This window comes from Octodon degus, unplaced genomic scaffold (genome assembly GCF_000260255.1).
Source record: "Octodon degus isolate 3935 unplaced genomic scaffold, OctDeg1.0 scaffold00198, whole genome shotgun sequence".
Classification (NCBI taxonomy): domain Eukaryota; kingdom Metazoa; phylum Chordata; class Mammalia; order Rodentia; family Octodontidae; genus Octodon; species Octodon degus.
This window is the reverse complement of record NW_004524774.1, coordinates 1,812,831-1,840,622: the sequence shown is the minus strand read 5'-3', so window position 1 is coordinate 1,840,622 and position 27,792 is coordinate 1,812,831. Positions and strand designations below refer to the sequence as shown.

Below are 27,792 nucleotides of genomic sequence, written 5' to 3'. Positions count from 1 at the left end.
TCAGAGGCTGAAAACAGGAGGATCACTACAAGTCCAATCTACATAGTGAGACCCTGTAGACTCTGTACTGAATAAAAATAAAAGAAAAAAAAGTATAAACTAGCTATATGTCCATAAAATGATAATTAGATAAATGTCATACAGCCACCCAAAGGAACATTATTCATTGATCAAAATGAATAAAGTATTGATACAAACTATAAACAGATGAATGTGGGAATCACGTTATAAAAAGCAAAAGGAACTGGTCACAAAATGTCACATATTGTATGATTCTATTTATAAAAAATATCCAGAAAAGGCAAACCTACAAAATAGGGTCAGAATATCCAAAATGTTCTCTTTTAGCTACTTTGAAATACAGACTATATTATTTTTAACTACAGTTACCCTAACATAAAGAGAAGACAGGATCATATTTCTCCTATCTAAATGTAACTTTGTGCCCTTGCGCCAATTTTCCCTATCCTCTCTCCCTCAACCCTTCACAGTCTCTGGTAACCATGATTCTATTCTCAATTCCTATGAGAATATAAATGAGTGGGGATGTAAATTAATACAGCCATTATGGCAAAAAGCATAGTTCTTCAAGTACTAGATAAAGAACTACCATAAAACCCAGTAAAAGTAAGTGTATTCAGTGTGCTGAAGGGACATCTACACTTCCAGGTTCATTGCAGCATTGTTCACATAGCCAAAAAACAGAAACAATGTGTTCATCAAATGATGGATAAGGAAAATATAGTACATATACACAAGGCAATAGTAGTCTGCCATGAATATGAAATCCTGTCATTTATAACAATATTATTTTAAGTGAAATAAATTGAGCACAGAAAGACAAATGCTAATCTCACTCTTATTTAGAACCCAAAAGACAACTGGATCTCATTTTCTAAAAATGAAAAAAATCAATATTATCCTTTCACTCTTTCAGTAATTCTAATTCTTGTATTTTTAATCAAGTGAAACATGGACAAAGAACAGTAGTTTTTACATACTCATATGAGAATGTGGTAAAAAAAAACTTGAAAATTCATCCAACTGCATCTATCTATTGAATAAAGCTTGAATATCAATAATCTAAAAACCTAAAGTCTAATAAGTTTTGGTTTCATTTTGAAATACTTTACTTGCCATATTATGCTTTATTCTGGAACATTTCAGATAACTAGTTTTCAGATGAGCAATGCTCAGCCAGTAATGTCTATACAAATATTACAAAATCTGAAACAACTCCAAAATCTGAAACACTTCTGGTCTCAAGTAGTTTGCATCAGGGATAATCAACTAGAAACAACTTCAGTAAAAGCAAAAATCACAGAATCTACTTGGAACCCCCATCCCCTTCTGACTTTTATGGTGACTCATTCATAACTAATACCTATAAATTTCTGGTATATGTACATATTCTTCTTTTATAATCACCAAAATCACTGTCTCTATCTTAGTCCTTAGTTCTCATTTGTATAGCATACTTACAAATGACTACCATTGTTGAATCAAAGCAAGACCATAAAAAGTAGGCTAGACAGTACTTTTAATGTAGTCCACAGATATTCATCTTTATTTTGTACCTATTTCAACTGATAGGGAACTCAGAACCACCTTAGCCCTTTTTAGGGAAGTTTAATGTTCACTAAGTTTTTCTTTGAAGGACTAGACCTGAAATATGTACAACAAAATACTAATTATATATAAGGGTGGCAGGATTGTGCCTTTTCTTTTCCATCTCTAGTTTTAAAATCATTTATTTACTAGACATATACTATATAGGAGGGATTATGTAAGGCTAAGGGAATGTAAATTTCAAAAATTACTTTTACACTCAAATTAAATGTTACTATTTATGAAGCAATGACTGACAATCATTAAATGTTATATTACGTTTGTTGAATAAATAATTCATGGTTAATAGGAACAAATAACTATAATAGAGGCAAATGCAGGACCCTTGGAATTACAGGACAGATGGAAAGGCCAGAGAAATCTTCACCAGAATCTGGGTCATGAAGGATGAGAAAAATCTGACCAAAGGCCATGAACATAGCTTGGAGATTCTCGCGGTTATCAGTTTTTGGCTTCCCTATACATTTTCACACTACCTGACATTGGAAGTCCCATCTAAAACAAGGTAAAATTATAAAACTACATTTGTCAGCCTCCCTAATAATAGAGTACAAGCATGTGGCTTAGTCTCCACCAGTGTAATACTTTTTTTTTTTTAGGGAACTGTCTACAGGGTGTTTAGGGTCTCACTACTAGATCGGGACTTGTAGTGCTCCACCTGTTTACAGCCTCCCAAGAGCTGGGATTACAGGCGTGCACCACCACACGCAGTCTCAATTGACATCTCAGCACATCCCGAGGGTGGGGCCAGCACAGCAGGTCCAGGGAAGCCTCGGCCCCTGCACCTGCTTGCAGGCACTTTAATCCACTGAGTTACTTGGCCAGCCCTAGTGTAATACATTTAAAAGAGATACATATTTAGAAGTAAACGATATAAAAAACTGGCCACAAGTAGGTCATCCATGTTGCTGGTGTGGGTTACAACAGAGATCACATAGTTATAGAATTGCTGTTAGTAGCTTCATATTTTTTTAATACAGTTCAAGTAGTTCTAGAGTGGCAACAGCTCCTTAATTGCACTGTATTTCAGTTATGTGCTTCTAGAGTTTATTCCTATAATGTTATCTGGAGCCTGTTTTCTAACCTTCCTGATCTAAGAGCTAGCCGATATCTCTTAGGAATATACTTAAACTCACCAGAGTGGACTTTCTTGAGCTCAATGATTTGTTCTACTGATGTATTTTAAGTGACTAGTAATGAGTCCAGTGAAGAGGATGGTAGCCAGCCTGGACAAAAGGAAATCATTCAAGAACCATGTAAATGATTTTTGAAGGAAACATTATCACTTTCAGGCTGAAGTACACTTACTAGCTTGAATTTATCTTCATGTGACGTGGTTTAGCATCCATGTCTCTTGCTCTCAAATACTCTGTGGTAAATGCCAGGAAGGAAAAGACTTCCCCCTCCTTCATCTTGATATACTATATCTTTTTTTAATTAAACCTCAGATTTTATGATATTATCAGCTAAGAATATCTTTCTGCTTAGTGGAACTACATGCATTTTCATCAAAATCAATAAATTCTGCTCACATAGGCTGGGGGATATCTTTACTTTCTCAGAACATTCTGGTTAAATTCCAGTAAATATGATTATCATAAAACTTCAACTCCTAAGAGGAATCAATTTTGAAGTACTAATAAGAATGTTTATATTTGTATACATTGCAGCCAATCCAAAGAGGGTAGGTATAATCTGCTCTCCTCCCAGTGATATTTCTACATTTACTATGTATCTCCATTCAATTCGTAATGGCACACACTGCTGAGATTAATGCCATCAGGGTAGAATTATTTTGTAAGGATATAGGCAACAAAGTGAAGCAAATTTAAGACTGTGCACCTCAGAGAAATATCAAAATTTGGTTGGAATCATGCATATAATCCTGGAGCAAACAAACTAGTCTGTGAAGAGTCCTGAGTGGAGGGAGGGAGGGAGGGAAAGGTTAGGGAATGAAAAAGGGAACTGGGATGTGTTATGTACGTGTCCCAATTCCACACAAGGAACAGAAACATTATGTACTGCAAACATAAGAAGAAATGAAGAAAAGACAGAAGAAAACAAAGAGAATCAAGAGACGAACAGGAGGAAGGGAAATAGAAATTGGATGGAAAAAGAAATTAAGATGTGTTATGTGCATGTACCACTTCCCACAAGAGATGCAAACATCATATACTATGCATATGCATTGATAAACTAAATATAAAGAATCCCAGCTATTAGTAACATTATTATCTCTCTGGTTTTTTAAAAAACACTTTTTATCTTATCTTTTATGTTTTGAAAACACTAACTTGCAGCTTTGTTACAAATACTGTGTTGTTCACTATTTCCATCATTTGGTTCATGTTAAAAGTATCTCCTTGCAATGCAGTCATTTCTGTCACCATCTCCCTCTGGACCCCTGCTCCAGACCAAGTCCATATTTGATACCCACTGTACTTGACGCCTGCTCAACCATTAATTTTTAAGAATTATTTCCCTCAAAATTACTAGTTGAGAAGTGGCTAAACTCACATATTAGTCCTCCATATTAACTACTTACATTAAAAGTATGTGATAAATGTATTTCTTCAAAGCTATAAGTGAACTGGGGATAGGGATTTACTTATCTTTTTACTCACCGGACAGAGCATACTTCCTATAATGTATTTCAAGTTTAACAAATATTTGTGGAATCAATATGGTATTTCTTTAAATAGTTTCAATTGCTCTGAAGTCTTCCTCATGTTTATACTTATAAATTTGCTGCATAGGTCAATGGGAAACATGTATCACTCTATAATGACTCACTCTATTTTGTAGAAATAAGAAACATAGTACTAATTAGGCAGCTGGTACTTCCAAACCATTAACTTGAGCCTTATAACACAATAACAATACTAAATAAAGCAATTCAATATTAACTCTAAACAACATAATTGAATATGAAACTCCTTGTGTATACACTCAGTTCTTATAATCTAAATACAAAAGGAAGCTTTTATCATGATTAACATTTATTTAATGTAGGTACATAAGAAGAATATATTTAAAATGCTGAAGTCTATAGCCACAGTTGCAAGTACTAAATCCTGTTTTCTTCCTTCCACTTATGCCAGGATACAATTTTCCCTTTACATATTTTTTTCAGGCTTTCAGCAAACATTGCCTTGTTTCATTTCAGGTTTTTTGGTAGTGGCGTTTGAAACACAGCCCTTGCACAAGCTAAGTATATGCTTCACATGGAAGCAGTCATAGTCCCAAGCACTGAACAGTATTCCAAAATGTATTGCTGAGGAATGGAATAGAGTCAGACAAGAAAGTAAAAAATTGAACCAGATACCTATTAATTCATTTACATTACTATTTTTTTCTCTTTTCTCTTCCTCCTCCACCTTCACTTCCTCCAAATGCCATAAACAGAAGACAACATGATTCCTAAACTATTGTCGCCTCATCTTCCAATATCGTTTTCTATTTTGTATGTTTTTCTTTCCTTTTTTGGCAGTACTAGGGAGTGCTACATACTGCTCATACTGCTATAACCCAAGCTCTTCTTCCTCCTCCTCCTCTTCCTCCTCCTCACCTCGTTCTCTTCCTCCTCCTTTTTTTCTCCTCCTTCTCATTTTTCTAATTTGAGTCAGAATCTTGCTAAATTGCCTAGGCTATGTTTGAAATTGCAATCTTTATGCCTCAGCCTCCCAGATTGCTGGTATTACAGGTCAGTCCCATAAAAGCCAGCTTTTATTTTCCTGTCTTTTTCATTTTTACTCTGTTTTGCTTTATGAGAGATATATGTCAACTTTGTTGGTTTTTTATATCTCTTTCTCCCCTACAAAAATGAATATTTCTTGACCCTTCTATAAATTTGCTATTAATTCTTTAAATTTTCTAAATTGCTTTTGTTCCTGCAACATGTCTATTTCAGCTTCTGGCTTAGTTTTTCGAAAAGCTATTTTTAAATCTGAACTTGAAGCTAGGACTGGTGGTTCATGCTGATAAGCCTGACTCCCTGGGATGCTGAAGCATTAAAATTCCAGGTCGGATCTCAGCCTGGAAAACTTAGCACATTAGGGTGACTCTGTCACAAAATAAAACATAAAAAGGGTTGGAGATATAGTAGCTCAGGTTTCAACCCCTACAATTCCCAGTACCAGACAAAACTTTCTTCCTTTTATTAAAAAAATCTTTTTATTTATTTGGTACAGGGTCTCACCATATAGCTCTAACTCACACTGAGACTCCTGTCTCAGCCTCTCCAGAGCTGGGATTAGAGGTGTGTGCCAGAATACCTGGTTTCAGAGGCTGGCCTGACTTGGGGCCAGTACAACATGTGGCACTGTGGATGGAATCTATGTCCTTGCACTTGCAGGCAGGCACTTAGACTGCCGAGCTATCTCCTTGAGCCAAAACCTTCATTTTTATTTTCCCTTCTTCCTTGTTTAGATTGCAATATCTGTACCTCTGAAGACAATGGATTAATGACATGCTGACAAAACATATATCTTCACATAAACAATGATTACAATTATGGTTCTGGTGTAGAGCTCAACTGTTCCCTAAAAATTTTACTTTTGTAGAAGGTGATTTGGATCCCAGTGCCCCACATTCACTAGTAAGGTTAGCAGCTCAATGTGCTAAATGGAGATGGGTCCTGGTTGGAGATGATCATTGGAGGTGTGGCCTGGAAACACATATTCATGTCCCTGGTTACTTGTTTTGTGCTCGCCTTCCTCGTTGGCACAGAATGAACAGCCGCGCTCTTCCAGGCCCTTGGGCCACACCATTTCTCCCTGGGAGTTAGTAGACCATGGACTGAAATTCTGAACCAAAATAAACCTTTCTTCCTTCAGCTTTCAGGTGTCCTGTATTTTGTCCCAGTGACAGGAAAATGACTAAGATAAATATATTTGATTACTATAAGGATTTAAACTAATGAATTTTTTGTTCTTTTTTAAAGAGAAAAAAATAGCAAAAAATATCATTAGAAACAATACAGTTTTACTAAAATAGGAAGCCAACAATGGTTGTTATATCACACAATGTTGTCTTCAAATTAGTTGTTTATATTACCAGATATAAGCATGCAGAGTTGGTTTAAAAAGTTATAAGAGGGGCTGGTGAGATGGCTCAGTGGTCTAAAGCATCTACTTAGAACAAGCTTAGCAAAGCACAGGGACCGCAGTTCAATCCCCCAGCACCACATGCCAGCCAGCCCCGCCCCCTGGTAGGCTGAGATGGCCACACACACACACACACACACACACACTCTAAATAAATAAATAAATAAATAAACTTTAAAAAAAGTTATAAGAGAGTAAAAAGGAGACAAAAATGAGCATTAACTGCTCTTTTCAATAGATCAGCAGAAATCAGTGACACAATTATCGAAGATATCATATATATGTGTGTGTGTGTGTGTATTTCCTTGCTTTTTTCTTTTGTCCTTTTCCTCATCCCACTTGCTCTTGCCATCTCAACACATTCTTTCCTTTTCACAGTATCTATTGTACCTCTCAGATTTTATTTACACTTTCAGGTTCTTACACTAGTGAGACAAGATAATGTTTGTACATGTGGGTCTGACTTATTCTATTTATGAATATGGTCTCTAGTTGCATTCATTTACCTAAAAAACCTCAAGTTTATCTTTTTCATAGCTGAGTACTACTCCATTGTATAAAAATACCACATTTTCTTTATCCATTGCTCACATGATAGAGATCTGGTTTGTTTCCAAGATTCAGATATGACAAATTGCACTGTTATAAACATGAGTGCACATATATCACTGTGATATAATATTTTCAGTTCTTCTGGAAAAGTAGCCAGGAGGTGAATAGCTGGGTTCCATGGGACCTCCAATCCTAGCTTGAGGAGTCTCCACACTGATTTCAACAGGGCTTGTACCAATCTGAACTTCTACCAACAGTTGAGAAGGGTTCCTTTTTCTCCACAGCCTCTATAGCATTTGTTATTGTCTGACTGCTTGATGCTAGTCATTGTTTCTGGGGTGAGATACAATCTCAGTGTTCTTTTAATTTACATTTCTACAATGATCAATGATGTTGAACATTTTTTTCATGTATTTACTTGCCATTTGTATCTATGTGATCAATCCCTGGTACCACACACACACAAAAAAGAGGTAACGTATCTATGTAAAAAGCAAAGAATTTGTTCAAGTAGCTTAGGGAACAGTGGGGTTTCACAATTCAGATTTCTCTCAGCGTAGTACAACATACTGCAATTAGCATGTACCAGGTTAGTAGAGTTATTTATTTATTTAGTATTTTAGAGAACGGTCTACAGGGTGTTCAGGGTCACTACTAGATCAGACTCATAGTGATCCACCTTTTTAACCACCTCCAAGAGCTGGGATTACAGACCCGCACCACCATGCCCAGTCTCAATTGCCTTCTCAGTGTGTCCTGGGGGTAGGACTGGCATGGCAGGGCTGGGGATCAAACCTGCCCCCTGTGCCTGCTTGCAGGCACTTTAATCCGCTGAGCTATTTGGCCGGCCCCAGATAGAATTATTGATTATATTATGTATTATTGACTAAATTAACCCTCACAAAATGAAAAATGAGCCCTAATTGTGCCCTGAAAGACAAAACATTGAGAAGAACCTAATACCAATAAAATAAGCATGAAAAAACAAGAACTGTTAGCCAATTATATCTCCTACTTATAATTCTGAGTCTTTTATCTATCAACACATAGTAAAAGCAACAAAAAATAAGGATATGAAGCTATCCCCACAAGATTTAGAATTATTAAGGAAACTATTCAAAATAGTCATGTAGGAGTTCAGTGGTCTAAGTACCTGCCTGGAAAGTGCAAGGACCTGGGTTCAATTCCTGGTACCATGTGCCATAATAGCCCTGGAACCCCAGGTGTGCCATGTCGGCCACTGAAACTGGCACTGGGGAGCCTGAGACAGGAAGATCACTACAAGTCTGAGCTGTGTAGCAAGATACTGTGCCACATAAATAAATAAAAAAATTAAATACACATGTATATCAATCTCCAGTGATGATTTTAAATTTATATGCATATAATACTCTAAATGCTAGCTAATTATAGTATAAAAGCACTTCAAATTAGCAGTCCAACTTGGGGCTTCAGAACTATTTCAGAATTACTAATGGGGCAATAATAAAATTGCCCCATAAAGTAGGGGCAACACCTTGAATATGCAACATCTTGAAGATGGAAGGACCAGATAGGGAGCTATGTTAAGAACCACAAGAGATAACTAAAGGATAGCAGAACCATGAACCCACTGGGCCCTGCAGCTTCTGCAATCTAGAAATATGAGAAATTTGAGCAGACTGGGGAAGGCATCTATGGAATAGTGCTCAAGGCCAAAATCAAGGTGGCCCATGAGATTGTGGTCCTGAAGCACATGAGGCTGGATAACACAATGAGGCTGTACACAGTTTAGCACTCTGGGAGAGCTATCTACCTAGTCAAAATGCTAAAGCACAAAAACATCATTACGCTTCATAGTACTAAGAAGTTGACTTTGCTTTTCAAGTTCTGGGATCAGGACCTGAAAAAGTATTTTAACAGCTGCAACAGTGAGCTCAATCCACAGACTATGAAGTTATTCTTCTTCCAGCTGAAGAAATTCCTGGGATTTTGTCATAGGCCCAGTGTGTGGCTTAGGGACCTAAAGCCAGAACCTGCTCATAAACAGGAATGGAGAACTGAAATTGGCTGGCTTCACCTTGACATATCTTTGGGATCCCATTCCATTGCTATTCTACCAAGATGATCATGTTGTGTTACCACCCACAGGATGTCCTCTTTGGGACCAAGCTGTACCACACATCCATTGGCATGTGGTCAGTGAGCTACATCTTTGTAGAGCTCACCAATGCCACATGGCCTCTTTCACCTGACAACAGTGAGGATGTCCAGCTGAAGAGGATGTTCCAGTTTCTTGGGACACCAACCAAGTAGCAATGGCTAACCATGACCAAGTTGTCAGACTGAAGGCCCTACCCAATATACCCAGAACAACATTTCTGGTGAAGGCCAGGCCCAAGCTCAATGCCACAGGAAAGGATTTACTGCAGAACCTCCTCAAGTGTAGTCCTGCACAACACATCTCAGCAGAGAAGGCCCTCAGCACCCATACTTTTCCAACTTCTTTACCTCTTAGGCCCTGGGTCCCCTGGATATCAGCCTGGGGCCTGGCCTGTTGAAGACCCAGGAGGGTAAGGAGGATGGGCAGTGGGTTGCTGAAGTCCAGCAGTGCTGAGCACAGCCAGGGCTAAGGCACCCTTACCCAGGATCATCACTCCCTCCAGGGAATTTATTTAATTTTAGAAATTGGCTCTTTTCCCACAAAAACATACCATACCATACCATAGAGTACCATACCAAAACATAGGGTACCATCTAAATTAAAAACAGAGTGGAAAATGATACTGCAGAGTTAAGCTTAAGAGAACTGGACTATGGCAAAGCCAATGGTGAACTCTTACCTATTCCAGTACTGCAAAAACTAGTAACTAAACAGACAAGCAGGTTAAAGCTTTAAGTGTAAATTCAGAGTGAAGACAAGAACATTTCAAAAGAATAAAATATTGAGTCTCAATAAATGTTTGTTTTCTTTTATGGTCATTTTCAGCAATTAGGGTAGGACAGTGTGTAGTAAACTGAGGACCTTTGGCTGATCATTAAACACTGGAAAATGAAGCAAGGGCTTATTTGATAAGGATAGGAATACTGCACAGATTTATAAATTTGTTTACACAGAATTAATAGGAATAAGTAAGATAGAAATTTCAATTAATGAATCATGGATCGGGATCTCCAATTCTTCTCTGGTCAAAATAAAAAATGCAATATAGCAAAATGGCTCATTCTTCTAGCATAAAGAGCTGCATTTTAAAAGTAATATATTTACTATTTAATATAAAAATAAATTTAGATCACAAGCTAGAAAATATAAATGCTGCTGTATGACTATTGCTAATAAAACAAAAGCATGAGCTAATTCCTCTATTCCCTTTACTCTTCCCTCACCCTTTGCCCCAAAAGAACTGTGGACTTGGGCCTGTTTTGTTTTGTAGAAATAAACACAAAAATGAGGTCATTGAATATGTGATCAATGTGCCAGCCACTACAGAGAAAAAGTAAGTATCCCTGCTTTTAGGAGCTCATAGTGCAAGAGAGACAGGTAAGGCTGTTTTAACTCAAAAAACAGTTCCTTTTACAAAAACTTTTGTTGCATAAACAAGTTTCTCTTCTGTCCTTTGCATGACAGAAACATAGTCCATACAAACATACCTACCTAAATCCACTGCCATTTTAGAAACACACACCCACATACACATACCTTTTAAAATCACAACACAATTAGAGCTGTAACTTACCATCATTTTTTCAAAGAGATCCAGTACTTCTTTTTCCGACAAATTCAAAGATCGCTCATCATATAATGGCTGAGCTGCTGGAAACTCACTCATCGCGACTTGAGAATCAATAGGATGTTGAATAAGAGGTTTTTCTTTTTTGACTGTAGATTTTCTAAAACTTGTAATTCGATCACGCTGCAAACAGAAAAAAATAAAGCCCTAAGAAAAAGATCAAGAGACATGAACATGAAGAAGTGAAATATCAAAATGGCACTTAATGTAATACAGATCATTACTGTCTCTTGACACAATGTTATTTTAAGCAGCAAGCTCCAATAGGAGATTATGCTATTGGGAAACCTTCAAGTAAGACTTCAGCTGCAGAAGTCTGGAGGTGAGAAGCATTCCTCAAAAGTAAAATTTAGTCACCTGTTATGTCTGTTTAACAGAAGATGAAAAGAAAATCAAAATGCTGTGGTTGTTTCAGGGTGAATTTTTCTGTTGTAGCAACTTTAAAAATGTGAAACAAAGAAAAAAAATAAAGAGAGCCACTGATAGCCAGTTCTAAAGAGAAATTATGACAATTTCTGTCTTCAAGTACAAAAACTGTGACAAATGTATATGAAAATCATTCAGTGTAGCAGTTAAGTAAAATGGCTGAGAGCATGAATTCTGAAGCCAGACTAGCTGGGTTTGAGTCCAGTCTCAGCCATTAACTGAGGAACCCCATGAACTTTGGCATTCTTTCTCGATGATCTCCTCTTTTCTAAAATGAGGACAGTATTATTACCTATGCCATAGGGTTATTAGACATTTAAATACTATAGTTTGTAAACTCAGCTGCTATTTAGTATTGCCATTGTCATTGTTATTACTATTTTCTCAACATTTTCTTCCCCAAAAAGTGAGGTCAATAAGGAAAACAAAAATAAAGACATCACCTTTTCCATCTACATGTAATGCAGCATAAACAATATCTTATTCTTAGAAATACTATTATGAATTTGGAACAACCGATTCCATGTATAATGTCTAAAAACTAAGCTTACTCTTTTACAGAAAATAATAAGTTCCACATAAACAAGCCATTGTAATTTAAAACACTGAACATCAAAAATTAGTAATGTACATAAAACTGAATGGGACTCAGTTTTATTCTGGTTTCTGTTAGGAAGCACATGCACACAGCTCGTGTTAAATAAGCAGGTATGTTAGATATGAGGACAGTGGGTGTTCACTGCCATGTTACCAGAGTCCTTAGAAATTACTTCAACAATACAAAACACATCAAAAATGTTATTACCATAGCTTATGTAAAATTATGTTGACCGCTCCACACTCCAGGGACATATCTTTTATTAATTCAAAGAACACACTTTTAACTAAAAGGTGTACTTTGAAAAAAATATGAGCTGTTATAAGCAGCTTATTTGGGATTACAAAAATGAGCTAAATATGTAGCAGCTTACAAAGAGATAATATAAACCAGCATTTTAGAGTTAGGAAAAAAATACGAAAATTCTTCTATACCAACTGCCTTTTTTTATGGAAAAAGTGACATACCCACATTCATGAGACCCTGGTTCCTACCTTGGTCTTCATATTAATGTAAAATTCATTTCACTGAATTATCCTCAATTACATTTTCAATGTTTTTAACTCTCTGAGGGAATTACATTGGTCAAGGAAAAAGTATTAGGTAATCCCAAATAAGCTGAGTACATATACAACAATCAAATTTCACTAAAAGATACAGTGGACATGAAAGCATTTAAATATGCAATTGACCATTATATTAACATACCTCCTTTCCATTTCCTTTACAGCATTTACTTTCAAAGTATTATCACTTTTTAAAAAGTATTATCATTTTTACCAAGCAGTATTACTAACACATAGATTTGATCTTTCACTATGTTCTTCATTTTTATCTAAAAAATTCTGCTTATTCTAGGAAGCATTTCACTTTTCATTTTCATGTTCTGCTGTACCTTGCTAAAAAAAATGAAGTCAACTCCATACTTTCATCTCTTTAGAGTGCCAACACTAATTTCCATTATTTATAGATAGGTAATTTCACTGAGAAATACACTGACATTGCTTAAAATATCAATGTTAAAGTTTAGTTATAAAAGAGCACATTTAAATTTTGAGCCTATAACTTTTAATAAGTTTTACTATGACAGACGGAGTTTGAAAATCTTTAAGGGTTATAAATTCAATAGTATATACATGACTAGTAGAATGAACTTATTTTCCTTTCTATTTAAAATTAATCTCATCTGATAATGTTTAACATATTTGTGATTTGATTAGCAAATGTCTATGTTTTCCAGAGTCTAAATTTTATACAGAAATTTTTAAGTCAACTATTCATGGACTGTATCAAGATGATGATATCCAAATTTTCTTAGAATCTTATACAATTGCACATGTTAATATTGAAAAATTCTACTATATTTTGTAAAAATCTACATATTTTATATCTTACATATGTCAATGCTTTAATGTCCACCCATTTTAATAAAACGTAACATGCATAAGTAATACAGTAACATGCTGCTAAGACCACCTTACCACATCATCTGCCAAAGTTTTTATTTGAATGTTCTATTAAAACCAAAAAGAAACAAAAAGAATACCAGTCAGACAAGATACACTCATAGATCAAACAACATAATAATTGTATGAGCATCATTTTTTAATTTTATCAATGGTATTAAAAGGAATTAGAAGGTCTATCATATAAACATATAATTTACAAAATGAAAAAACTTTTTAGATATTAAAAATTAACATGGGGAATATCTATTTTTAAATATTTATTCCAACATCCCAAAGCCAGATATATAGACCAGATGTCAATATCATAATGTTCAAAACATGAGAAAGAAATGAAGCGAATTAATAGGCCCCTGCCATTTTTTAAAATTTTAGAATGAATAATCATGCTTTAAAGATGTCTAATCATTTATACTCATATGCAAAATTTTCATGCTTATTATTTTTATTGGTGAAAATGATATATACATGTAAAATACCGATTTTTTAAAAAATGTTTAACCAGAAAAATATCACAATGCATATTAGTACAATATAATGTAACATCTTGATCTTAGAACTCAGTGTAATATCTAATAGAGTTTTAAAGGACACCATTCTTTTGTTTGCTTTTTTGAGACATGGTCTCCCTATGTAGTTCAGGCTGGACTTAAACCCACTATATTGTCCAGGCTGGGCTCAAACTCATGGTGATCCTTCTGCTTCAGCCTCCTGAGTGCTGGGACTACAGATGGGCACATAATAGCATAATAGCTTGGCCTTATGGACATCTTTATAAACATTCTAAATAAAACTGAATAAAATTTGTGATTCTGATAATATATGCCAATTGCTCAAAATATAACAATTTTTTGCATGTGCTTTTAAACTTCTAATACTATACTGAGATGCCTGGGAAATGATGTAGCTAATAAATTAATGTATTTAATAAGAACTACAGGGCCAGCGAGAAAGCTCAGAGAACTAAAGTGCCTGCTTAGGCAGGTGCAGGGACTGGGGTTCAATCCCTGGCATGCTGTGTCAGCCCCACCCCCAGGGCACACTGAGATGGCGATTGAGACTGGGCATGGTGACACATGCCTGTAATCCCAGCACTTGGGAGGCTGAAAACAGAAGGATCACTACAAGTCTGATCTGTGTCATGAGATCCAGTACACCCTGTACTAAATACATAAAAAGAACAATATATTTGAGCATTACTACTTAATTAATGTACAACAAAATCAATTCCTAACAATTCAGTACTCTTTCATGATTAAGGAGATATCTCAAGATGCTATAATAATATGATAAGTAGGAAGTGAAATTCTTACTATATATGAAAAAAATGTCATATAATGAAGGGGATATGCTCTGACAAATGTATATTAAATAAACCATTAGTGAATGAACACCTCAGAGTAAGATGACTATAATGTCACTAGATGACATAATATTAAGGGACTATAATCATATATGAGATCCCATCACTGGCAGAAGCTTCATTATGGAGTGCATGACTATACATTGAAGTGTCCATTAATAGGTGCATGTAAAACGAAACAACCACACTTTTAAATTGCCAGTTAGGCATTGGATTTAACCTTTCTTCTACATTTCAGACATTTGTTTCTTACAAAAGAAGCTGAATTATTTTGGTTGTGCATGTTCACATTCTTTACTAGAAAAATTCCAGTACTGTCCCTGGAGAGAAGGATTCCATTACAAGTTTTAAGTACATTAGAATAGATGAGTCTCAGGATCTCAGAAAACTGTTTTCCAATATCACCAACCCTGTGCTGTTAAAAATCAACCTTCCCTAGAACAGCTAAGGCAAATATACTATTATATGTATAGGTCCTTTCAAACTTTGAGTCCTCTGATTCCCTCAGGGATGAAAACTTCTAATCTCTGTATTATATTTCATCACAAACCCCAATCAATCTTTATTGCAAAAGAAAAAGAGAGGGCTTTATTTATACCAGAACTAAAGCCATTTTAAGAAAGATGATTTCACCTTAGAACTTTCCATACCAGCTATTTTCTGTTCAGCTTTTTTCCTGGTTACATAAAACTAATGTATTATGACAAGCTTCATTTCTTTTAATGCAAAATCAGACAACGAAATGCCAAAACAACAAAAATGCCTGAATTACCCCTACTACCATCTGGATACATATGCCTGTCCACCTGAGTTTTTGAGAGACAGTACATAGACTTCTTAAAAAAAAACTACTGCCTTTCATTTTATTTCCATCTTTTAGGGTTTAAACTCAAAAGAAACACATTTGTACTGTACCTCCAAAGTGAAAACATAAATCAAAGGAAAATATAATTTGTTTAGTCAAATTCTCTATATTAATGCATATGTTAGAAATCCTTCAAATCTCTAAATCAATTGAATACATTGATAGTTTAATCATGGAAGATGGTTTAAAGGAAAAGAAGACAAACTTGTTAGTGGTATTTCCACCTCATATTTTGGAAGACTTGAAACTTCTCTCCTCACTACTTTTTATTTTTGGAAATAACACAATGTGGCCAAAGTTCTCATTTTACAAATAAGAGGATAACACTTATGTTAATAGCACCTGTACTACATTTGTGTGCAGTTAAGACTGCCATGTCACCCTGGTCTTTATTCCTAAGAGCCATCAAGAAATCTTTTTTAAGCCCCAATCATTTCTTTCTCCCCATTCTCTCCCCCCTTCCCCTCCTCTCTCCCTGCCTTTCTCCAATTCCCACGCCCACCTCTCTCTGAGATAGAGTATTGCAGTGCACTTCAGGCTGGCCTTAACTACCTTTGTAGCCTAGGCTTGCCTGGACTCAGAGCTATCTTCCTGCTTCAGCCCTGAGTGCTAGGATTATATGCCTGTGTCACCACTTCCAGCTAAACCCCAATTGTCTCTATCAGATTTCTGTACTAACCTGCTAACCTATCTCCATCCTTGCTATTCTATAGCTAATTTTTTAACTCATTTATTTATTTGGCAGAACCGGGGATTGAACTCAGAGCATTGCGCTTGCCAGGGAAGCACTTATTCTACTAAGCCATCTCCCCGGCCCCTGCTAATTTTTTAAAACAGCAAAGCTGACTATCAAACCTAGTCAGATTATATAACTCCTCAGCTTAGAATGTTACAATGACTACCCCCCCACAGTCAATCAGGCATTACCATGGCCTATCCGGCCCTGTGGATTTGCATACTCACCAGCTCTTTCCAACTTCATCCTGCTACTCCTCTCCCTTCACTCACCTCGTTTCAGTCACATAGATTACCTCACTACTCCTCAGTGAAGCCATAAGACACAAGCACTGGCATTTCACTCTGCCTGAAATGCTCTTTGTCATTATCCATACATCTTCTGCCCCTCATATTCTTTGAAGCATTTTGCCAAATGTGTCCTATTCTGCGTATAGTATTTTAAGTGCAAACACTGGTCTCCTCCACAGTTTCCTGGCATTCCTGACTTGCTTTATCATGATCTGCTTTTCTTTTTTTTTTCCCAGTAAGACCTAACACACTGAACAAAATTAAATACTTTCCCTTTTTAGGCTGTTTCTCTTAATGAAAATATGAGCTCGACAAGGACAGATTTTTTTGTCTTTTTAGTATTGGAACATATCCTTAATGGCTAGAGCTATGCTTGGCACATTGGAACTTAATAAATATTATTAATTATACTCATCCTCCAATTCATAAATATTCAATGATGACCTATAAAGACTAATATCTTTACGAAGGCATTCACAGCCCTGTATGATTTGGCCCTAGGCTATCTTACACTTCTTCCCTAAAAACCCTGTGTTGTATAAAACAAAAATGGAAAACCTTTTCCTGGTGCTTGACACTTGTGTCCTGTTTGTTCCGCAAATGTTCCCTCATTTAGCTAGGTATGTTTCTATCTCTAGAGCTAACTCTGAATGTAGAGCTTATTGATAAATCAAATGTGGATCCCAAGTTTAAAAGTACTGGAAGTGGGCCGGGGAGATGGCTCAGTAGAATAAGCGCTTCCCTGGCAAGCGCAAATGTCTGAGTTCAATCCCCGGTTCCGGAAAAAAAAAAAGTACTGGAAGAACATAGTGTTCTGTTTTATTCTTAAAGAATGTTTTTCAACAGATACTTGCAGTATAGAGCATACCAAAGCATGTAGGAAATTATATTCATTTTAAAAATTATTCTAATAACATGTAATAAAGAACCACAAAAAACACCAGTATAGATTTCTTGACTTACACATCCATTCATTCAGTAAACAGTATATAGCCTGTATAACTATGGCATACTTAAAACTAATATGCATATTTTCTCAAACCTTTTTCTCATATGAAAATTTGGTTTCATAAAATATCATAATCCAGAAATATGATAACATTACATAGAATTCTTCTTTATAGCTCTTAGAGAAAGAGACAAATGTGAAGTATTGAAAAGGAAAATCCTCAAACAGTTATGAAGACACTGAGCTTCACAAGTGAGGACTTTGGGCCTACGCAGATTTAAGGTGCATTGAAATAAGTATATATGCTGCAAGTAAATGATCAGAACTAGAAAAGCAACAATGTGTGTCACATAGTTATCTTTAGAACCAGGGATTGAACTCAGGCCCTTGCACTTGCCAGGGAAGCGCTTATTTCGCTGAGCCATCTCCCCAGCCCCTATCTTTAAATTTTAATAAAAAAAGATTTGAAAGGTCCTCATAGCAACAAAAAAAATAGTTCAGAGAATCATAAGTTATTTCGTCATAAGATTAAATCATGTTTATGGGAACTGATCTTTAAAATATATTGGAAAATGGATTAAAAAAATTCAACACTCTGGATCTAGCTCAGTGCTCAGTGCATTCACTTAGCATATATGAGGGCTTGAGAAAGCCCCCCAGTACCACAAAATAAATAACATATATTTGCATTTGTAGAAATGTTCCTCAGGTATAAGTTCTCAAATTGTACCTAAATATAATTTATGTAGCTATATGCATCTCTTCCTCAAGCCACACAGAAATAAACATACATTTTATTCCTGTGTACAAACTACAGAGCCACTATGAAGTTTAACAAAAATGACCCCAAAACTCTTTATTAGACTCACTGCCTGGAATTAAAAGCACTGATTAAAGTCATTTTACTAAGTTTTTATTATGCAAATATAAGGATAATGGTCATTACAATGAGGGCAATAGCACCAATATGCACAGTGACCATATATTTTCATTAAAATCAAGTCTGAAAAAGCAATCAGATCGTGCAGGATTCAAGCAATTGGAGCCTATTAAACTTCATCTATGATCAGCTATATTAAATATAACTTATTACAGTATTATGTGAGTATGGTATAATTATAAAAATATCACTCTAGAGTCTTAACCCCATAAGAATAATAGAAATGACTGGCTTATAAGTGCTTATCCTGAAGTTCAGATTTCAACGCAAGAGACCATTATTGCAAGAAAATTAAGTTTTAATTTTCTCAATCAGGCAGAAATTAACAAAAACAGAAAGATGTAATGATTCAACTCTCTTATGGCAAATGTTATATAGTAATGTAGTACTTTATGAAGGTCATGCAATTACTACATTACCACAGAAACTGGACAATTAAATTGACTATACTGTAACTCAAAAACATTACACCAACTCAAAAACTTAAGTCACACTACTTGATAAATTTTATTCTGTTTTAAAGGAAATCAATAATTGTCCACTTAAAAAGAATACCAATTATTGATTCAGCTTTAAGTTTCTTGCTCTCCAAGAAAGGTAAGGGCAAGAGGACATAGAAAAACACAATTAATTCAATTGAGCAAATATTTGAGAATCTACCAAGCACCTGCTCAATGCTTGGCACTAGGAATATAAGATAAACAAAATAAGTGTGTTTCCATTCTTAGTGAGGCTGCACTTTAGTCGAAGAGCAGAGGAAAGAAAGAATAATCACAATAAAAATATTCTGCTGGTTTTGACAAGGTAGTGCTTTCACCTCCACATACTTTCTAACTTAGAAAGACACTCTACATACTTTCTAAGTTAGAAAGACCTTGATAAAACTGATCCAGATCAGGCATTGATCCAGGATTTAGTTTCTTTGGAGGACACCCCTGTCCAATATCCAGATCAGTGGCAGGCACAGAAACCTATAGATACTATTCAAAAGCTTACCTTCCACCTTTTCAGGTTCTGTACACTGCACTTTCTTTTTCCATAATTTTATTGAGAAACAAATAGCAATGAGACCATTTCAAACCAAATTGGTACGACAGTTTCAATAATTAACACATTGCATACTCTCTTCCTAGTGGTTATTTGCTGTAAAAGACGCAGACATGATATCCTATTTACAAACACTATTAGAACAAATCCCTCTATTCATTAAGAGAATGTAACTATACATCTATCCTAACCATTTTGAATACACAGATACAAAGAGGACATTCATCTGTATCCCCTTTTTTGTTTAGTTCCGTCATTTGAATATTATAGGTGTGTTAACTCAGCAAAATATTCTAAAAGAGTTCAATAGTCCATAATAGTATTGGCCTTCCGCTTCACTGGCAATGTCAGAAATTGTTGACCTGAGTCCCATACAGTTCAACGTAACAGCATGGCTTTACTTCTTATACTGCATTTTTATACTTTTCTCCTGGATGGTTAAGACCAAGATAAAGCAAGACCTATAATCTGGTGAGGTCAGTCAAATCCCCTCAGGATTAATCCTGAGATCCTGTACCTCAGATTGTAGAACCTTTGTCAGTGTCAGCCATGTGGATGAGTCATGGCCATTGCTTGGCCAATGTGCTCTCTGTGAAAGCCTGGGAGAATGTTTTCTCTCCAGGTGACTCTCCTTAGGCACACTCTACATCATCAATCACTTTCCTCTTTGGCCCCATAATATCCTTGATCAGAAAATTTGAGACATTACTGAGTTACATAATGTTACAGTACAAGTTCTCATATGTCCTGAGTCTTAATTGACCTTGGAAAGCTAGGGCCAAAATGTTGGCTTTCCTTGCAGCCCTCCTTTTTCTCTAATTTTGGTCTGCAAACTTAGGTTGTTAACCCTCCAGAAGAGAAGATTATTGTTATTACCATGCAATCTACGCTGTTAAGCTTAACCTGTCTGTCTGAATATCAAACATCTTAGGCATAACATGGAACAGGTATTTTCATCAAGTATTGATATGTTGAACTTTAAGTCCCTACAGAATATGATAAAAAACATTTAAAAATTAGAGTATATTTTAAAAATAGGCATAAATAATTATATACTTCTTATGTTTACACATAAGTCCAGAAAACTAACCATATACAACCTTGTACTACAGTCCCGCAACATTCCTTTTCCTGTCTCCTACCTTCATTCACCACCCCCTCCTTTTTGAACAGTCATCTACCTGAGAGACAGCACAGCAGCAACGGTCATGTCATGACAAGCTGCCCATATTCAGAAGACCAGAATGACAGGCACTCCAAACATAAAACTATTAGATATTACCATCTTCAGTGCAGTTGCTTAGTTCACATTTATCAGTATATATAGTTAGTCAGGGTGAGAATCCTTCCAATTAACTGCTAGATTCAAAAATCTTCTGAAGATTCTCAGGATCATTGCCTTACCCATCTTCTACATACAACTGTATGGCTTGACATTGCCATGTTTCCTAGCTCTTCTCCTTTCCCTCTCTTAGTTAGTCCTCGAGTTCTTGCTTTCCTTTTACTTGTATTATACCCTTCTATTTGTATTTCTTCTTTTGAGTTCTTAGACTAGAGAAACTAAACAATATTTACACATGTGTATCTGATTTATTTCACTTATATCTTCAAGTGGCATCCACTTCAATATAAAGGCTTCGAGTTTATCATTCTTTATAGTTGAGTAATACTCCATTGTATAAAAATACCACATCTTTTTCATCCATTCTTCAGGTGATAGGCATCTTGGTTGTTTCCAAGATTTGGCTATCACAAATTGTGCTGCTATAAACATAGGCACACATATATCACTATGATATGATATTTTCAGATCCTCTGGGAAAACTCCCAGTAGAGGAATATCTGGATGAAATGGGATTTGCAGTCCAACATTTCTAAGGAGTGTCCACACTGATTTCCATAATGGTTTCACCAGTCTACATTCCCACCAGCAGTGGAGAAGGGTTCCTTTTTATGCAGAGCCTCTCCAACATTTGTTGTTGGTTGATTTCTTTATGATAACCATTGTACACTGAACTTTAAAAACCAATAAAAGCAATGAAGGTAACTCGGTGCTATTCAACTACCTGGTAACTAAGGTGACCATCCTTGTGAAAGCATTCAAATAATTTACTATAAAGAGACTTTGTTAGTTGTGTTCATTTCACCAAGAAAGTCACCTACAGCTATAATTTGATATTTACAAGTAAGCTGACTACAGAGGTTTACTTCAAAAAGAGACAGGAAGAAAATTAATTGTGTCTTTCATAATCATTAAAATATTTACTATCTATATTAAAAATTACCCCAAAACCTTCTTTCATCTCCTTCCTAATAGTAAGGGTAATTTTCAGATAACCACATATCATCTTAAGCACAGATGTCCTCTACTACCATTAGCACTTTAAAAAAAGATAGATCAATTGGTATGCTAGACACTAGGGATTTAAAGAGATATGCTCCAGCCCCCAAAGTTTAAAAGGCTGTTGCATTTCACCCAAAATAGAAAATAACTGGAAGATAAGCAGTAGATGCATGATTTTTTAGGACACTCATAGCCCTTTTCCAAAAATAAGCCACAGTGAACTTGACCGGACAGCCCAGTGGACACACTATGTATGTTGATTCCAATACATGACAATGTATTTAATTATAAAATAATTAATTTTAAATAATGTTTATTATTAAATATAAACTGTATTATTGACATTAATACTTACAATCAATGTTAATATAAATGATACATAAATGCCCAAGTGGACACCTTTGGACAAGTGACCAATATGTATGTAAATAGATGAACTCAAGACTTATTGTCAAATGACTAACAGGAGTACAGACTAAACACACCAGTACTGTGTGCATTTGTAACCAGATGTGGTATGTCTCATATAAATTCCATAATTTGATACATAGTGTGTTATAACAGTTGTACTTAATACACTCATGTGAAATAAAAGTTTTCTGAAGTTTGATTCCTTTAGTTTTCCATTTCTTCCCTGTGGACCATCATGCTTTCATCATTTTTGTTGTCATTCCTGTCTTATAAGGCTTCCGTTAACACTTGATTTAAAGGAAACTTTATTAAGTCTAGCCTTTAAGAGGTCGTACCGGGTGAAGAATTCATGGGATAAAATCTCTGATATCTGTGCCCCCAGTGCACTACAAGCAGGCTACCTGGACAGGTACTTGCTTGAGCAGAACTTTATTGCTGGACGTGCGCTTGGGGCCAATGGTTCTAAAGGAAACAGAGATGTAATAATCTGAGGTCAGAATGCAGGGCTGTGAGAGTTATCATGGTATTTTAGAAGGTGACATGACTGTTTGGATACATGTACATTTTTTTGTACATGAAAAAATGAATTAATATAGATTGGTATACAGGAAAAAAGACATCCCTGAAAATACGCCCTGTTTTATCTTTTTGAGTGAAAAATAGTATAAGACCCAGTCTTATTTTCAGGGAAATGTGGTAGTAGCTGAGAAGATAAAGCTAAAGCTAAGACATTATTCTCTAGTTCTCTACCATACTTTTCTATTGTTAATATCTCAAACAGTCCATTTTATCATCTTCATAAAGTACTACTTTTATTATTTTTATAACAATAAGCACACTACCTCAGAAATGCTGTCTAATCAAAAGCCTTAAATTTTAACCTGTAAGAGTCCTTTACAAACCAAATTTCTATGCAGCACTTTTATAACAAGAAAAACTTTTTAAGATTTTCAAGATGTTCTTTCAATTTATAAAGAATAAAATGTTTATATAAAGTAGATCAACCTATGACACACCGCAGTTCAGACTTCAGTTTTCTTCATGAAGCAAAGACTATTAACGAACTGGTTAGTTTCCTTAACCTAGTACAACAAAATATGCCCAAGCTTATATAAAAATCTTGCCATAAACTTCAATCAGTAATGACCAGAAGGACTAACCGATATGGGAATCCATCACCCTCTTCTGTTTAACAACTATGGTCAGACCCAAGCATGATCAGGAAATGCATGTTTGCTCCTTAGGTCTTTAAAAAATTTCACACGAATGAATTGGAGGAAATATCTTAGTACCTGAATTGAGAGAAAACAATTGCAGGAATAATTCAGCTTTTTATGAGTGGGAGCTTCTTTTGCCGTTAACAAATGTTTGCTTACTTTGTACTGAACCATTTTTAATGAGAAAAAAATGGACATGAAATTTTTTTTATCCTATGTGTAAAAACAACAGGAATGAAAAAGACTAGTTTTAAAAAAAAGACTAGTTTTACACAAATACTGAAATTTCACAACCTAATATAGTATTTATACATAGCAGATACATTTAGATTAAGCAGTTAGCCAAGTGGGCCTCAAACTGTCAAAAAATAATTGTTCCTGTCTCTGTTTAGAAAAACAATTGAATCAAACAAGCATTAATCAAGTTCCCATTATACAGCCAGTACTTTATGGACACACAGATATGGTTGTTTCCTTGGGGCATTTACAAACTACCCAGGGAGTGAAAGCTAACCACAGAAGAACAGATAATTAAATGCTAAACTATGAGGTTCTAAGCCTTGGCCTTCCCTTAGCCCTATCACAGAGTCCTGTCTTATTATCTTCACAGCACAAACCACTTGCAATGACCTTGTTCACTCTGCACTTGCTTGTGTTCTAGTTTCTACAAAACAAGTTTCTCACAGCAGAGACCTTAATAGTCTTGTTCACATTCTGATCTCTGACGCTTTTGAACAACGGCTGCCACATAATACCTGCTCAAATAATTGCAATTAAATTCAGTACAGTACAATAAGAATTCAAAGAAGAAGCAGATAAAACTAGCTCCACTGAGAAACTATGTAACAACTGTGCCTGAATTTAAGGGCAGGAATGGCCACAAGGAGGGAAGGCCAGGGAAGTCAGACAAAAGCAGCAGTATTAACATTTTATTTCAGACTCTAGTCCACAATCTTTTACCAGAAACTTTTCATGCCCTATCAGTTTTGGAATTCAGAATGTTTCATATTTTAGAAAGATGAATAATAGGAACAGGGAAACAAGACTTTTGCAAATGGGCAGGAAACCAAAGATGGGGGGAGAAGAGGAGTAAGAAGGATTGGGGAAGTAAAAATAAGAGGTTTTACAAGCATGTACACACTATCTACTATAACATTATATACCGCAATCATCTGCTAATAAAAATTTTTACAGAAGACAAGAATATAGTATGCACACCCTATATTACAAAACTTGTCCAACAAGATTTAAGGTACTTGAGTCAACTGAATTCAAGATTAACAGTGAAACACAAATGTTCCACAAAACAGGTGAAATACACAGCCTGGAGTAGGTCAGAGTTTATGACCAAATTATGTATGTCAGGTTTCAAAGCTTTCAGATTTAGAATTTCTGAAAAGCATCATGGACCTGTAATATTCAGAATTGATTGGAGAAAGAATCCAAGGCCTAAGAGAAAGATTGTAGAGATCAACAAGTTTGGTCTATTCTATTTAAAGGACATCTATTGTTCACTAAACATATATATATTATGTGTCAGACACTACACTAAGAGCTTTTTATGCACTGTCTCATTTAAATATAATAATCCTAAGCATAGGAATATACTGTCCATTTTTTGCATCAGAAATTCAAGATTTATTGTCATTGAGTTAGCCTAAAGTCACAAAGATAATAAATTACAACACTGGGATTAGTATTTAGGCCTGATTGTATCCTAAACTTTAAAAACTCTACCTATAAGTCTTGATATCTATGTGCAAGAGTCCTTACCAGTATAATAAAGCTGGACAGAGCTTTCTCTTGATCTTGACCTTTCCATATGTTCTTTGCTGGTTTACGAAGCTCCCTCCACCCACTCCACTTTCCTCTGTTCTTTATCTGGCCATCTCCTATTCATCCTGTGCGTTCTTAGCTATGGTTACAGTTGTCCTTTTATGGTCTCCTGTTGACTCCTCATTTTCCTCTTTGGCAACATATTCTAGTTATTTCATTATAAATTCAGTGTACTAGTGTAAGGACTAGGCTCCTTCTGGTCCCCAGTCGGTCCTCAGGTCTTTGCACTATGTCTAGCATATTGTAAACATTCAAGTCTGTGACAATTGATGGAACTGGAGCTGAGGAAAGAAGGAGAGCGAGGAAGAGGTAGAGGGGCCAGAAGAGGAGAGGAAGAGAGGAAAGGAGGAGGAAAGGGAGAGAAGAGAAGAAGAAGAGGGAGGGTGGGGAGAAATAGCGGGGAGGTAGAGGGTGAAGAAAGGGAGAGCAATGTAGGTTGGAAACTGTAAAAGCTCAGACTAGGATAACAGAATAGACAGTATATATAATTTTGTTCAAAATTACACTTGTTATTGAAGCAATGTACCCAGACATATGATAGGTGTTTTTATTAAACAGAGTAATTTAAGTATCTATTTTTGTGATTACTATCCTTACCATACACAATAACTAAATTGCTATGATTATGATTCTGCACATACTTCACCTCACAATGACTTGCCATGTATCTACTTCCAGTAGCTTTTTATAAATAACCACGTCATTTAGTTTTTCGATGTAGCTGCAAAATTAGTCTGACAAAACAAAATGATTCACTCCTTTAAAACTCCAACAATATAAATTGCCAAAAACTAAAAAATATAACTGAGTTGTGAATAAGGTATTATTAAAACACACTTTTCCAGAAAAAAATACATAAAGTCAACCAATAATTTAATTTTTTAATTATTACTTTTGACTGATGGGTTATTATTCAGCTACTTTCAGAGTGATGACTGAATTTGAAAACAATCCCCAATTTATAAAGTAATAAACTTAAAAGTTTCACATTTATTAGTTTAGTTCTTCAAATGCAAATATCCAGATATGTCATTTCTAAACAATGATTTCCAAACTGCAAATAGACAATTCTTTGTCTATGAAAAGCAAAAATAACTCATTTGCCTCAATAGGAAGAACATGTAAAATAACAAAAGTTTAAATAAACTTATAACAAATAATTGAAACTTAAAGTCTTAAGTAAAATGTAGTTATACAATGCAGTAAAATGATTTTCATTTTCAGAAAACTTGTAATGTGCTTCTGAAAGAATGTAGTGTTAAAATTATTACATTTTATAAGCATTATGTTTCCCAAACTGGGCTTCAGATCCTATGCTAAATAGTGATAACTTCATTAAAAGCTTTTGTCTCAAGCTTTTCCTTAAGTAATTTTTTAAGTTAGTTTGGATTTGAAGGATTCCTTCCCAAGATAAAGACAGCAATTCTATCAAATGGAAAACACGCTGCAGAAAGAAGGTCATTTATGCCACTGTATTGTACAAATGCTATCACAGGTAGGAAAAGATTGTCTTAACTTTTGGCATTTTATTGTTTTACATAAAGTAACAACTGTATCAGTGTTTATTCAAATAGACCTTAAATTTCTTCTTCTTTGTTTCTCACAATAGATTTTTCATGTATTTGAATAACTCAGGAGGAAAAAAAAATCAGTCATTATACTTGGTCCTTAGTAATCACTGTATCAGTTACAATATAAATCCCAATTGTGCTATATGTTATCATGCCTGAAAAAGTACAGATAACTCAAGAACATAATGATCCATACCCATAATACATGTAAAAACAGATGATTCAGATTTTCTTCTTTAAAAAGTTCCAAATCACCACATTTTTTCCTAAAGATTATTTTTTCTCTGGTACAAGGTCTCACTATGCAGCTTGGACTAATGATCCTCCTGTTTTCAGCCTCCCCAGTGTTGTCATTACAGGCACGCACCACCACACCTGGACTCATTTGCCAGCTCTGTGCACCCCAGGGGTGGGGCCAGTGTGGCATGCAGGATGCTGGACTGAACCCTGGTCCCTGCACTTGCCAAAGCAGGCACTTAATCCATTGAGCTATTTTGCTGGCCCTTTAGCTAAAGATTTTAAAATAGAAAATATATCTATGTTTTTTTCCTTTTCACCTAGCTTTCAAAAAATAGTAATATGTCTTATACATTGCTAAATAGATGACAGGCTACATAAAGCTGGAAAAATGAAGTTGCTATCAACCTCTTCTAAAATTTTTTGGCTCTGCTGATTCT

At 35.4% G+C, this 27,792-nt stretch overlaps 1 protein-coding gene and 1 pseudogene across 5 annotated transcripts in view; one reads left to right on the top strand and one right to left on the bottom strand.

Annotated features, from left to right (window-relative positions):
* The window catches only part of Diaph2 (diaphanous related formin 2), an 890,957-nt gene that overhangs the window by 823,443 nt on the left and 39,722 nt on the right, over positions 1–27,792 (bottom strand). For 4 of the 5 annotated variants that reach the window (XM_023704632.1, XM_023704633.1, XM_004644436.2 and 1 more), the window contains exons 2-3: positions 13,562–13,594; positions 11,003–11,179 (exon numbers count right to left, since the gene is read on the bottom strand). In XM_023704632.1, coding sequence (XP_023560400.1) covers positions 11,003–11,179; positions 13,562–13,594 — 210 coding nt within the window. The remainder of the gene's footprint in view (positions 1–11,002; positions 11,180–13,561; positions 13,595–27,792) is intronic. The other variant, XM_023704634.1, reaches the window with a different exon arrangement.
* On the top strand, positions 7,867–9,783 carry LOC105743972 (annotated as a pseudogene).